Below are 14,157 nucleotides of genomic sequence, written 5' to 3'. Positions count from 1 at the left end.
GAGGGGAGGGGGGATGACCATGCCCTAATGTCCTGGGCATTTGAAGTAGGATGGTCAGTGTTGCAGAGACTTTTGGAAATGTTTAGACAAACCTTACCTACCCTCAGGATTGTTGGACTGTAGAACAGAGCCACTGATAGTGATGAAATTAAACAAAAAAAAAAAGGATAGAAAACAAGCTAATATTCAGGGGATCCACTGTATAATAAAGACCACCACAGGGAATTGAAGATGGGGTCTTGGTGAATTTTTATTTTATTTTTTTTTTTTGGTTTATTTGTTTATTTGTTTTTCGAGACAAAAAAGAGAAGAAAAGATTATCTTTTTTTCCAGTCACTTTCAGTCGTGTACTTTCTTTCTGGCCTGTATCTCGTACCGATATCTCTCCATCTATCGACAGCACCCGCCCCCGCCTCCCCAGGTGTCGCCATCTGCACAACTTTAACATGTTTTTTCACCTGCCATACCTCAGATCACTCCTAAACATTCAGAACACATCACCTCAACAACCTCAACACATAAATGTACATTGCCTTGCCGTACACTCAGGCCAAAGATTACGGTTTAGTTTTGTGATACTGTTGTCATTGTTGAATTTTGGGGTTTTATTGAAGGTTTTTTGTTTAGGCTTTTTTTAGCCGTTGTTTGGAACAACAGGAGGATCACAATGCGTGATCCCTTTTCGACACTTTTCTTTCTCTAAATATGAGCCTGCAGACATATCATACCGCTTAAAGCACACATACATGCATACAGTACATACACAATCAGATCGACGCGCACCCTCAGAATTGTGAGACTCGTGTTGTGTTTTCATTGCATGGACAAGTGTAAGTATGGACAGCTGTATCCCTTTCGCTTTTGCATACCTCATTCCACTGATGTTACCATCATATACACGCAGACGTCCCCCCCTCCCTCAGTTTACAGTGTCACTTTATATTTGAGATTATGTGGAGTTTGACAAACTAATTAACATGCTGTACAGAAACAGAACTCTACTTCTTTTCTTTTTCTTTTTTTTTTTCTTTTTGTTGTTTTTGTTTTGTTCGGTTTTGCTCAGATTTTCTGCACAGTCCCCACAGAGTGGAGAGGAACACATGCACTCAGCCTGACCAAGTTGCACAATTTCAAATAATGTCATGCTGTTTTGTTACCAAATGAAAATGTTTTACCTCTGATCATTAAGGCACATTATTGTCGTGATATTGTCACATGACGTTTGTTTTTCTACATCCAAAACTAAAGTGTTCTTGTTCTCCCTATGCCTTTTTGTTTGTCCATGTAAAAAGATACTGCTGCATAGACATTTGCTGTTCAGGTTATGTTATGTTTTAGCCCTCTTACACCTACCCTCAACTCGCTCTTCAAAAATGCCTCACAAATCTAAAGGGTCTTCCTCTTGATACCCTGTGTCTTCGATTACAGTTGGACACACAGCTATGTGAAAGGTTTGCCTTTTGATTTTTTTTTTCCCTTAATGAGTCCAGTTCAGTCATGCTAGAGCCAGGAGGAGGAGAGGGAGACACCAGAGGATCTCCGCGCATAGAAGTGGCCTTCTCGCAGCAGCACCGCCAGTTAAAAGGGAGGAAGAGTTCAGGCTCTTGTTAATTTAAGAATGTAGTATTTTCCCTGTTTGAGGTAGTGAAAGCTGGTCCATGCAATACTTTTTAATCGTCCTTACCAATCTCACACAAGCCTTTTTTTTTCCCTCTGCGTACTTGATATGAAAAAAAAATCTGAATCAGACTGAAGTGCCTCCTTGTTAGCATGAGCTCTCAGACAATGCCCACACAAATATCAGCACTTTGTTTATTCTCTGACTGTCATGCTCTGTTTGCTTCGCTGGGGGAACGTGTCAACACCAATACACACAAACTCACATGGTTTGTTGGAAGTGAAGGGAAGGAGGAGCAAAAGGATGGAGAGGAGTGAATCAATGAGGGAATTTTCCTTCTTAAATGTGATATACAGCAAAGTGCTGAGTGCATGTGAAAGCCAAACCCACTGTGTCCTTCAAGTCCCAATAAACTCTGTATTATAGTTTGAGTACTCTACAGTTTGTCTATTTATTTCCCTGCCTGCTCTGTGCTGGTTGCAAAGACTTTTTCTTTTTGTGATATATACTGCATTCGTACAACTTTACTATGCTGTAAGAATGTTGTCATTTAGGGCACCAGTGTCAAATATAAGGCCAGGGGTCAGAATCAGCCAGGCGAAGACTCCAAACCTGGTCAACTGGACACTTCTGGAAAGTAGTGCATAGATTTTTAACTTTTATAGCTTTAGTGCGTTATTGATTAAGACTGCCCAGTGCAGTAATTAACTAACAGGTAAACAATCAAATACTGGGAAAGTTCTTGTTTTTTCTTCCACTATTTGTGAGTCTACAGTAAATTAACAAAAACTGTTTATATTAAATATAATAAAGACTGTAATTTTATGCTTTCATCGTGTAGTTTCAATGGTCTGGCTCCCCTTAAGATAAAAGCAGCTGTATGAGCTTGACAACCCTGATTGAGGTTTGTTTTTAATGTTTCCTTTACAAACAGATGATCAGCAATATTGCATTCCCATAGTGTAATATTTTACAGGCAAATAAATGCAGAGAATCATTGTGCAGTAACTAAGTTCTCATAGGCCATGTAGATGTTTAAATGTGAGTACAAAATGAAGGGGCAAAATGTGTAAAAAATATATTTTGTAAACCATTATGAGGCCTCATCCATAGCCAGAGTTTGTGTTTTTAAGTGCGTACATTGTGTTAATATCACTCTATCATAGCTTCATTTCCTTGTGGATGCCTCCATTTTCCACTGTGGAGGCATTTTGGCTCAATCTTTAAAGCATTGCTTCAGTTCATTGAGGTTTGCAGGCAACTGTTTATGCACAGCTCTCTTGAGATCTCAGTAGGTAGAGTGGTCGCGGGTTTGAATCCACTGAACGGCTACCCTGAGGTACCCCTGAGCAAGGTGCCGTCCCTACACACTACGGTGTTCTTCCCTCTGAAAAAACAAGACAAAAGCATACTTGTTTAATCTTTCTCTAATTGTACTGTAGCCTAATAGAGGCGACCGTGGCTCAGGGGGTTGGGAATCGCATCTGTAACCGGAAGGTCGCCGGTTCGATCCCAGGGCTCTCTGTCCTGGTCGTTGTGTCCCTGGGCAAGACACTTTACCCTACTTGCCTACTGGTCTTGGCCAGAGGGGCCGATGGCGCGATATGGCAGCCTCGCTTCTGTCAGTCTGCCCCAGGGCAGCTGTGGCTACAACTGTAGCTTGCCTCCACCAGTGTATGAATGTGAGAGTGAATGAATAGTGGCATTGTAAAGCGCTTTGGGTGCCTTGAAAAGCGCTATATAAATCCAATCCATTATTAATAAACCTTCATTTTTAACATGCTTACTCAGGACTGCAGAGTCTTAGATGTAGCCTTGTAACATACTTTGTGATACCCAGCTAATCAAGTTTATTGATTTGCAGCACCTGGCTGTTACTTTCCCTCTTAATTCCTATAGAAGCACTGAGTAAGTAAGGTTTATTTATAAGTAGGGTTGCCAACCGTCCCTTAAAAAACGGAATCGTCCTGTATTTAGAAACAAAAGTACACGTCCCGTGTTGAGCTAATAAGGGACGCACTTTGTCCCGTAATACAGTGAGAATCAAAAGTAGTCTATAAATGTTTATGGAATTAACACTTTGTTTGAAAACATAATTCCCAGCCCCTCTCCTGCTTTGTGACCAATGAGCTGACAGCACACTTATGACAATTCGAGTATGACAATTCAGATTACCGCTCATCTCATTGGTCGAGGAAAGGTCGCTTGCGGAGAAAATACCGGAAGACAACAGATGACCACAACAAGAAGCATGGCCAACAGGGGAACAAACGCCGACTCTGCGGTGCAAGTCTCGGATGACAGTACACCTAAAGCTGGGCAGACACTGTGCGATTTTTTCAGTCACGTTATTCAGCTCCTGCTCAAACTGCACGATTGACTCGCAGGGGTTGGAAGTTGGTAGGTCACGATGCAGGTCTCACACTATACGGCCCGATGCTCTGATGCGACCTGAGTGCTCACACTGTGCCTCCATAACATGAAGGTTATAACAGAAAATCTGTCGCTCGCTCTCTCTGTCTTTCACTCACACAGACACACCACTACCATCAACTTTGCTAAATTGCTAATGAAAAACATTGATCAGGCAGCTGTGATTGAGCAGCAGTGTAAATCCAACTATTTTCACGGTTGTTGTGGTTGTGATAATTTTGTGATGCCACATCGAAAAGGCTCGGATGAGCTTTCCAAAGTTCTACAAGTTGTGCCTCCGTCGCTTGTGTCCAGATCACACGCTGCACAGCCGTGCTGCGCCGTCTTTTTCACCAACGTTTGCGCGCGAGCAGTGTGAGCGGCTGTGGTGAGAACCTCACGAGCGATTGATGATCGGGAGCTGGTCGTGAGGTGTTAATCACTTCTCGTTACCCCACGTATACTACACGACGCACGATGAAGGCCAAAATCGGTCCGATCACTCAAAAATCGGCTCAAAATGGGCCAAAAATCGCACAGTGTGAGCCCAGCATTAGAGCAGCAATGTTTGTTCCCCTCAGAGAAAGGGAAGAATGGGAAAAGGAAAACACCTGGCTGGAAAACGTTAATATGGGCATGTGCAGTGAATATCAGCGCTATGTGGCCAGAAGTGTGATAATATAATTTATTTTGTGTAATAAACAACTGCAAGGATAGATGATTACAACAAATTGATGACTAATACATAAAAGTAATACATAGATGAATAATGATGATGAGTTATGATGCGTAATCATGGGAACAAGCGGGTTTACAAACAGGAGCAGCTGATTAGCTTTAGAAAAGCTGAAATAATACCTCAACTGAAGCCAATTGTACTAAATGCACTAAATGTGCACTGTTACAAGAATATTTTTCTTTCTATTGTTTTCTATTATTTTAAGTTAAGCAGGACAGAGTGCTTTTAAAGAAAGATTTACTTATATTCTCAAAAGTTAAGCATGACAGGCTTCTGTTTAAGAAAGAGACCTGTTTTACTGTGTTAATGTTGTCATTTTGAGCTAAAAATAAATGGCTAAATGATCATTTGTTTCACATGTGTTCATATCACAAAGAATAGAATATGCATCTACTTAAATCAACTTCAAGTCAAATGGTTAAAAAAATAATTTCACACACAAAAAAAGAGCTAGAAAATTCACCACACTGGGAAGGGTGAAGACAACTGGGTCGCCCGGCCCTGGCCACGAGGTGTCCCTTATTTATTTTTCAGGGAGTTGGCAACCCTAGGTCTCACACTATACCGCCCGATGCTCTGATGCGACCTGAGTGCTCACACTGTGCCTCCATAAAATGAAGGTTATAACAGAAAATCTGTCGCTCTCTGTCGTGAGGTGTTAATCGCTTCTCGTTACCCCACGTATACTACACGATGCACGATGAAGGCCAAAATCGGTCCGATCACCAAATCGGTCGCACGACTCAAAAATCGTCTCAGTGTAAGCCCAGCATTAGAGCAGCAATGTTTGTTCCCTTCAGAGAAAGGAAGAAAAAAAAAGGCTGCAAAAGTACAAGGAGGAATGGGAAAAGGAAAACACCTGGCTGGGAAAATGCATGATAACACATTTAAAGCGCACTGCACTGTGTGCCGGCGCACTTTTTCCATAGGCATGCTTCTAGTGGTGGGCACATGAAGAACACGAGGGGCGTGAAAGCTCGGGGAACCCTTAACCAATTTTTTGTCCACCAGGCCACGGCAGAAGCAGATATGGTATGTAAACACTGGTTTGTTTTTTTAAACCCTCTGGTTAAGGTTAATATGGGCATGTGCAGTGAATATCAGCGCTATGTGGCCAGAAGTGTGATAATATAATTTATTTTGTGTAATAAACAACTGCAAGGATAGATGATTACAACAAATAGATCACTAATACATAAAAGTAATACATAGATTAATAATGATGATGAGTTATGATGCGTAATCATGGGAACAAGTGGGTTTACAAACAAGTGGGTTTCTATTATTTTAAGTTAAGCAGGACAGAGTTCTTTTAAAGAAAGATTTACTTATATTCTCAAAAGTTAAGCATGACAGGCTTCTGTTTAAGAAAGAGACCTGTTTTACTGTGTTAATGTTGTCATTTTGAGCTAAAAATAAATGGCTAAATGATCATTTGTTTCCCATATGGTCATATCACAAAGAATATGCATCTGCTTAAATCAAATTCAAGTCAAATGGTTAAAAAATAATTTCACACACAAAAAAAAGAGCTACAAAATTCACCACACTGGGAAGGGTGAACTGGGTTGCCCGGCCCTGGCCACGAGGTGTCCCTTATTTATTTTTCAGGGAGTTGGCAACCCTATTTATACGACACTTTTGAAGAACAAAATTCAAGTTAAAATAGCATAAAGAGATTAAACTAAATAAAAGCAAGTAATAATGATAAACAATGTTCTATGAAAACTTTATTTTTTCCAAGACTATTAGGGGAATAACTGTACATCCAGTACATGTCACATATTTACGTTATTCACCACTTTGGTCCTGATTTTATTCAGTATTGTGAATTCACAAGAACAGAAATTTAATGCTGGAGGTTGAGTAATGAGCACAACATCTTTTCGCATAGCCTTTTATGTATCTCATATACCTTTATTTATGCAGAAGTATTCAATCCATATGATATGAAAGTTAAAGAAAAGGAAGAAAAAAATTGTCCTAGTGTCAAGTCAAACAAATGTTGAGGATATTAAGCCGAAATGTTAAAACTGCATTACATCTCATCAGTTAGTAATGACTCCCTGTTCCAGGATCAAAAGCTAGAGCACTGGGGCGATCGTGGCAGTTGGCAGTTCATCTTGTAATCGGAAGGTTGCCGGTTCGAGCCCTGGCTCAGACAGTCTTGGTCGTTGTGTCCTTGGGCAAGACACTTCACCTGTTGCCTACTGGTGGTGGTCAGAGGGCCCGGTGGCACCAGTGTCCAGCAGCCTCGCCTCTGTCAGTGCATCCCAGGGCAGCTGTGGCTACAATGTAGCTTGCCATCACCAGTGTGTGAATGACTGAATGTAGTGTAAAGCGCTATACAAATACAGGCCATTTACCATTTCACTTACAGAAATGTACCTTCTTTTAAGACATAGAGTCTGACCCCTTAACCTTTACCAGCCTAGAATCTGCACTGTGTCCACTGTGGCCCAGAAATGGTTAAGACACTAGGAGTGTGTGTTCCCATGGTAAATAAAAAAAAGTCACCCTGCAGAAGGCCAAATGGACTGATAGATGATTCCTGTCATCAAGCCAGAGGGACACAAGGTTGTAGGTTAAGGCTTTTTTGGTAATTTATTTATTTGATAGTGGTGATTTTTTAGGGGGTTTTTTCTGCATGCGTTCCTGTTCACTAATCAGATGACCTGCAACTCACTTGACTGTTCCCCTGACTCTGAGCACATGCTTGACGTGCAGGGCCCACTGAGGCAATATTTCTGTTAGATAGCCAGGGTTTTTCTTGGAAGAAGCAAGCAAGGTTCACGAAACACGTGAGCAGTTTGATAAAATATGTTTTTCACAGATGGTGGTGCAGCATCTGATGATTAACCAAGCCTTCAGGAAGAACTTTCAAGAAAAGTGTGATGTAATGGGCAGGCGGCAAAAGATTCATAGTGAAGTTTGGTTGCTTGCATTAAAATTTTATTGCTCTCTTATTATTGTTTAATCCTAAAGTATGTTATACAAAGTCAGTTTTCCTAGTATAAGGAACGCTTCTGTACATCTGTTTTGTATGAGCTGTTGTCAGAATATCGGCCGTGATAAATACTGTAAATGTAAAAAAGATGTTTAAGGATGTTCAGTTCTCAGCAGCAAATTGTTATTCATACTTCCTGTCAGTTTGCACTTGAACAAAACAAAACATTTTGACACTCTCCCTGTTTCTTCACAGTCAAAACACTCAGAATATGCATTTTTGTCAGAATCACCCACAGTTACGTACTTCCTTCGACCTCAGGGTTACTTTTTGCTCTGGATAACTACAGCTCAGTGCATAGATGTGGTTTTAATGCTTGCTTTTTACACATATTGTTGCAAAATCAACCATTTTTGTTCTTAAAAGTTTTTTTTTTTTTTTTTTATCTTTTGCCCTAACGTAAATAAAAATTCCCAAAGGGAAATCATTTAATATGTAATGTAGAGTGTGAAGAAACACAGGGCCGTGGCCTGTGCATCTTCCTTTTATTTGCTCACTGATAAGGAACAATGCTGCCCCACATGGTGACATAGCTAAATGTGGTCTAAACATTTTCTGTAGAAAAAAATATACAACAATAAATCCTAAAAACCTTAAAAAAATTCTCAGAAATAGCCACTGAGATAGTTTATGAAAATCCACCCTATTTATCCATAGCTGAAACCTTTGCAGTTAAGGTCTCTGAGACTTAAAAACACGAGCAAAACCCTTTACAGCAGATGTCTTACGAACATTGTCCATTTAAAGCCATCTTCAAACACATTTTGCTGTTGTTTTTGTTAAAGGGAGCCCAAAGTCTCCAAGCACAACATTAAAGTTAATGTCTGATCATTTCACTCATTTATATTTCCAAGTACCATTCAGGGTTCAGTCATACTGGGAGAAGAAACAAGCCTAACTGAATGGAAAATTTTTGCCCTCAAATTCCAGAGAGTGTTTAGCATGTAATGGGCCATGAAGGGATGCATGAGTCACTCAGGGTCTCTCGCACTGACCTCTCTTTTGGGTGTTTTCATTGCTGACGAAAGGCTGTTTTTTCCCAGTGTCACCCACTGATATACTAATGTCTGTGTCTGCTTAAGTGAGCGAGGAGGAGGCCTGGATGCTGGACACAATCCCACAGAGTGTTTGTGAGAGTGTGGGGCATTCTTGTTGCGTGCGCGATGCAACCTTGGTGGCATGGCCATTTGTACAGTGAAATGTGTGTGTGTTTATCTGCACAGTGATAGCAAGGCGGCCTTGTGGGCAGTGCTCCTATATATATGGACCCAGGAGCTGGGCCATTTAAAACATTCACAGCTCAGAGAGAGTTTGAATCTCTGCAATCTTCTTGCCTTCACACAGTTTTTTCTCATCGCTCTTCGAAACTGAAAATGCTGCCTGCTACTTTTAAACTGTGTGCTGGCATCTCCTATCGGCACATGAGGAATATGACAGGTGAGTGAACGAATCCACAAATTCATCCACAAATTCCAAGTTGCAGTCTACATGCCAGCCTGATAAGTAAAGAAAAAATGAAGACAGATGTTGTTCGATAATCCTTCTGGAAGTTCTGGTACAGTGACGGAGTATTTTCTGTCTGCGCTTTCCAGGTTTGAGGAAGAATGCCATGGTAGCCATTCATCATGAGCTGTACAAGCTGGCAGGTCCAGGCCCCAGTAACTGGATCAGCCAAGTCCACCGTCGAAACTCTCTTCTCAGTGAGTTGTTGTGATTGTTTCAGTCACTGTAATGCGAAAAAAAAGGTCATGCATGATCAGATTTTTTTAATCATAGAATAAGACATAAACAGGTATAATTCAGATAATTGAAATTTGGTTTTAAGGTTCTCAGATTAAAGAAGAGGGTTACAATGAGGAGGAGATGTCTTATTTGAAACAAGGTGAAGATGCACTGCAAAAGGCCATCAGAATCCTCAGCGAGCAGGACGGCTGGACCACTGAAACTGTTGCTGTGCGTGCATACATTATTGGCATCAAAGTCAAGTGTTTTTGTATTAGCTCCGCTATGAAACTTCACATTTTAACACTTCTCGTCCCCATTCCCTCTCTTCTGCAGGCGAATGGAGACAAGGTCCTGAGCAAAGTGCTACCTCATGTCGGGAAGGTGTTCAAGCTAGAAGTGATGCTGGAGCAACATCCTGATGATCTTTACAAAGAGCTAGTTGGAAATATGGAGCAAATGGGGGAGTGGAACCCAAATGTGAAAGAAGTCAAAGTAAGAAAGTTGAAAAATTAATGGTTATTGCTTCTTTTATTCTGTTATTTTAAAAGCGTACACTTACAACATGTTACACAAATATATCCAGAAATGTTAATTAATGATGCTTTACTTTGGAATTCTCCAGATTCTCCAAAAGATCGGCCAGGACACGATGATCACCCATGAGGTATCCGCAGAGACCCCCGGCAATGTGGTGGGACCCAGGGACTTTGTCAGTGTCCGATGTGCCAAGCGGCGAGGCTCCACCTGCTTCCTGGCAGGAATGTCCACTCAGCACCCAAAGATGCCTGAGCAGAGGGGTGTTGTCAGGTAAGCAATGGGGAGCCATCACTCCGGGGCATTACTTTATGGATGCACAGACTGTTTGCGTGCAGATTATTTTAAAGTGACACTGTCTGTTAATCATTACATTTCTCAGAGCGGAAAACGGGCCAACCTGCATAGTTATGAAGCCCTGCGCTGAAGACCCAAATAAGACCAAATTCACCTGGTTACTAAGTATAGATCTAAAGGTATGAATGATCAAGTTTGCATCTTCCCTTTCACTGGTATTAGATTTGTGTAAAAGCGTCATTTGATTCAAACTGACACTGGTTTTGTCTCTGTCATTGGCAGGGCTGGATCCCAAAGACAATCATAAACAAAGTGCTCGCTCAGACGCAGGTGGACTTTGCCAGCCACCTCAGGAAAAGGATGGCTAACAATGTTTCCGTGGAGATGTCTCCTACCTGGTGACACTGGATGTCTATTGAGCTTTGGCACCAGAGACGTGGCAGAAAAGTAGCCTCTGCTCATTTACAAAAGAAAAAACCCAAAACAAAACTCATATTTATCTGCTTAAACTGCTGCAGTCGGTAAATGTGTGTTTTTCTTTCCCTAAAAAATAGAAAATCTGCCATGATTGTCTCTAACACCAGTCTTACAGACTGTGTGCTTTCATTGTTTTTAACCAGGTTAGGAATCGCCTTTGGCTTTTAGTGTCTCAGGTCCCTTTTTGGGTGTTTTAAAACAACTAGGCTAAAATCCTTCAGAGAGATTCAGTCTCAAACAAGTGCCCTGTAAATATAATGCTACTGATTAAAGGCAGGCGACAGTCATATAATAAAATTGTGGGGTTTTTAGAGCACATAATAACACCTTTAAGAGTTCTGATCACAAAGTGAACACTAAACTGCAAAGTGAAGAGAAACTGAATGCCATTTAAAATGTATATCCAGCACCACACCACTATAAACTGCAATGTTGGGTTTGTGGATTACTGATCTTAAGAGTCTGGGTTGGACCTTTCACCTGTGGCTCTGGTGTTGTTCACTCCTTGTTGTTTTCTTTTCTAAATTTGATCAGGCCAAGCTTGGAGAATTTATCTGTTAAATTTGAAAAGTCACAGAGATTGGAATTCTCTTTTGGGAAAACACAATTTAGTCATTTCCCCTTGAACAGAATGTTTTAAGTCTGATTCAGGTACTCATCAGCAAGCATGTAAAAAATGAATATTAAAACAATTTAAAACTGTAAAAGGAAATAGAAAAATAATAATCATGTCACAATTTCACTGGCCTCAATGACTCACCGTCCTGGTAAGACCTTCTGCAAAAGTCAGTGTATGCTTTCTGACATATTCATACATCATCATCATCATCCCACTTTGGCAGAAAACAGTCATTTATTGCCCCTACCTCTTCTGCGAAATTGCACTGTTATTTCATTGTTTTATTTATTGATATTTTGCAGATGTATTTGGCTATGAGCTATTGTAACATAAAGCGGTGTTGAATAAATGACAGTAGAATCATTAGGGTGTGTGTTTTTGTGCTTTTTATTATGCTGTTGATGAATGATTTCTCTGCTCTTTCCTGTTGGGAAAAAACAGATAACATTAAACACTTTAAGTGCCATTTGCTTGACTTTTTTATTTGATCACAGAGATTTTTAAAAAATGACAGAAATTCAAATCCCAGTAACGGAAAAAACACACACAAGTAAAACACCAAGCTCAACATGAAACCAAAACTCCTCTTTTAAATAGCACAGCAATAATGATAAGAATTATTCCTCTTTGACGGGGAGGCGATGGATGGATTTAGAGGCTCTTTTTAAACCCGTGATGAATGTAGCTCATGAAAAATGTCTTCCTATCCCTTGATGAGTTTTCAGGCTGAGCGTTTGCCAGAACGAGCAGGTGTTTGGCCACTCCGAAATGTAAGGAGTCCAGCAGCTAGCAGTCCTATGCGAGCCAGCAGCACATTCCCCAAGATCAAGTAACAGTGGATTTCAGCCCAAACAGGAAATCTCTCCTCCATTACTGCCAGTTGTGTAACATTTTGCCTATTCTGTGTAGTTTTAGTTGATCCAAAATGTTTTGTAACTGCTCATTTTCTTGGCAGGGCAGATAGCAGGGACCTGGATTAGTTTAATTGCAGAGTATAGGTCTGACTTCCCATTTCTAATAAAAAATATATTAACCTGTACTACTCGGGATGATGCGGTTATGTCATGCCACTAAAGCCTTAGTTTAGAGTGTGAGGTCAAATGGGAGCCATTTTCAAATTCCCCCATAGGGCTTTTTGAGAAATCCGGGGGTCCAGTTTGGTTGCATATAACTGCATGCACTTAAATTTTTAAAGCATAGCATCCCCAAGTGCAGCTTGTTTACCGCATACCAAATGTTCCGGGGGTAAGTAGATGTAATGTGAGTTGTAGCCATTTAGAGATAGTCTTTCACTAAAAAGAAAAAATTCTTGGATTCTTGGATAGGAAAGAGGAAATTATCCAGTGCAGATAAGCTGTGTAACCAGGAAGACTAAAAAAAGAAAAAAATATCTCCTTGGCACTGACAGCCTTGATTTTTTTTTTTCAAACCCATTTCCATCTGTGTGCCCTCGTGTGGTCTAAATTGAAGTCTGAATTTTAGGCGCATTCTTTCATCTTATAGAAAGGGAGAAAGTGCCAAGTCAAAAGTAAATTAGAATTTTCAGAACCTTATTTTATTATTTCTGTTTTCGTTTTTCCTTTTTATTTCTTTTCGGAATAGATTTTTATTTTTTATTTTTTTACTACATATTGAGCAAGAAAAAGGAGCGAGAATCAAAGGTAACGGAAGGCGTCTCGATGTCCCACAGCTCCTGTATACCTGAGCTCGAGAATGCGATGACGTAATGAAGATAGAGTCGGACAGGAAACCACAATTCCCAAGATGCACTCGAAATTACCGGTGTTGTGCCCAAAAGTGATTGTCTGCCAGATAGTGATTGCCGTCCGCGGGAGCGCGCGCAGCTGCTTAAAGCTGCAGCGCCCGGATTACTTGCGTTGCCAGCTACTTCCGTGCAACTGATATAACGTGGGGGAAAAAACCCCAAACACATTTATGCCTTTGTTATTAGGCAAAGGTATGCATTTATGGAGCTTTAACGTTTCTTGTAACCGAATTATGACGCTTATCAGAAGGTTGCTTTCAGTGTGTAGCGCAGTCACGAATGACTACACGCATCACGATGGAATAATTAATGCCTACAGGTTTAGTATGTCTACTCTCGTTGTTCATATTTGTTATAAGACTGTCGAATAGTAGTTAAAACAATAAAGACCTATTGTGCCAGTATCACCATGACTCTTTCTTGTTTGTTCAGAATAACGACTGAGAACATGGCATTTTAGCGCTACCAAAAAGTGATTGTGGCCTATAACTTGTCACTGAAACAATATTTCGGCTTCAAACTTGTTGGATATATTCCAGAAGGGTTACATGTGATATATTATTTCCCAAAAACTCTCCAAGAACTGCTGAATAACTTGTACAGGAACAATAAAACTGATAATATGCAATTTCCAACCTGCCAAAAAGCGATTGTGGTCTATAACTTGTCACTGAAACAATGTTTCTGCTTCAAACTTGGTGGATGTCTTTCAGAAGGGTCCTATGTGACATGTTATATCTCAAACACTCTCCAAGAACTGCTGAAAAACTTTTAAAATAACATTAATACCGATAATATGTCATTTTCAACCTGCCAAAAAGTGATTGTGGACTATAACTTGTCACTGACATACTATTTCTTCTTCAAACTTGGTGGATGTTATCCAAAAGGGTTACATGTGACACATTATATCTCAAACAGTCTCTAAGGACTGTTGAATAACTATTAAAGGACCATTAATACG

The 14,157-nt window shown here is 40.4% G+C and overlaps 1 protein-coding gene across 1 annotated transcript; it reads left to right on the top strand.

Annotated features, from left to right (window-relative positions):
- Positions 1-9,045: 9,045 nt before the first annotated feature.
- star (steroidogenic acute regulatory protein) lies at positions 9,046-11,794 on the top strand. Its single transcript, XM_085293868.1, has 7 exons — positions 9,046-9,213; positions 9,369-9,476; positions 9,602-9,729; positions 9,835-9,993; positions 10,124-10,308; positions 10,418-10,511; positions 10,615-11,794. Exons 1-7 carry the CDS (start codon positions 9,150-9,152, stop codon positions 10,732-10,734), a joined length of 858 nt encoding a protein of 285 aa, XP_085149994.1. The 5' UTR covers positions 9,046-9,149; the 3' UTR covers positions 10,735-11,794.
- Positions 11,795-14,157: the final 2,363 nt, after the last annotated feature.

This window comes from Mchenga conophoros, linkage group LG12 (genome assembly GCF_057382185.1).
Source record: "Mchenga conophoros isolate Kocher_MC1m ecotype Shallow Benthic linkage group LG12, M_conophoros_male_GT1.1, whole genome shotgun sequence".
Lineage (NCBI taxonomy): Eukaryota > Metazoa > Chordata > Actinopteri > Cichliformes > Cichlidae > Mchenga > Mchenga conophoros.
This window is presented reverse-complemented; position numbering and strand designations above follow the sequence as displayed.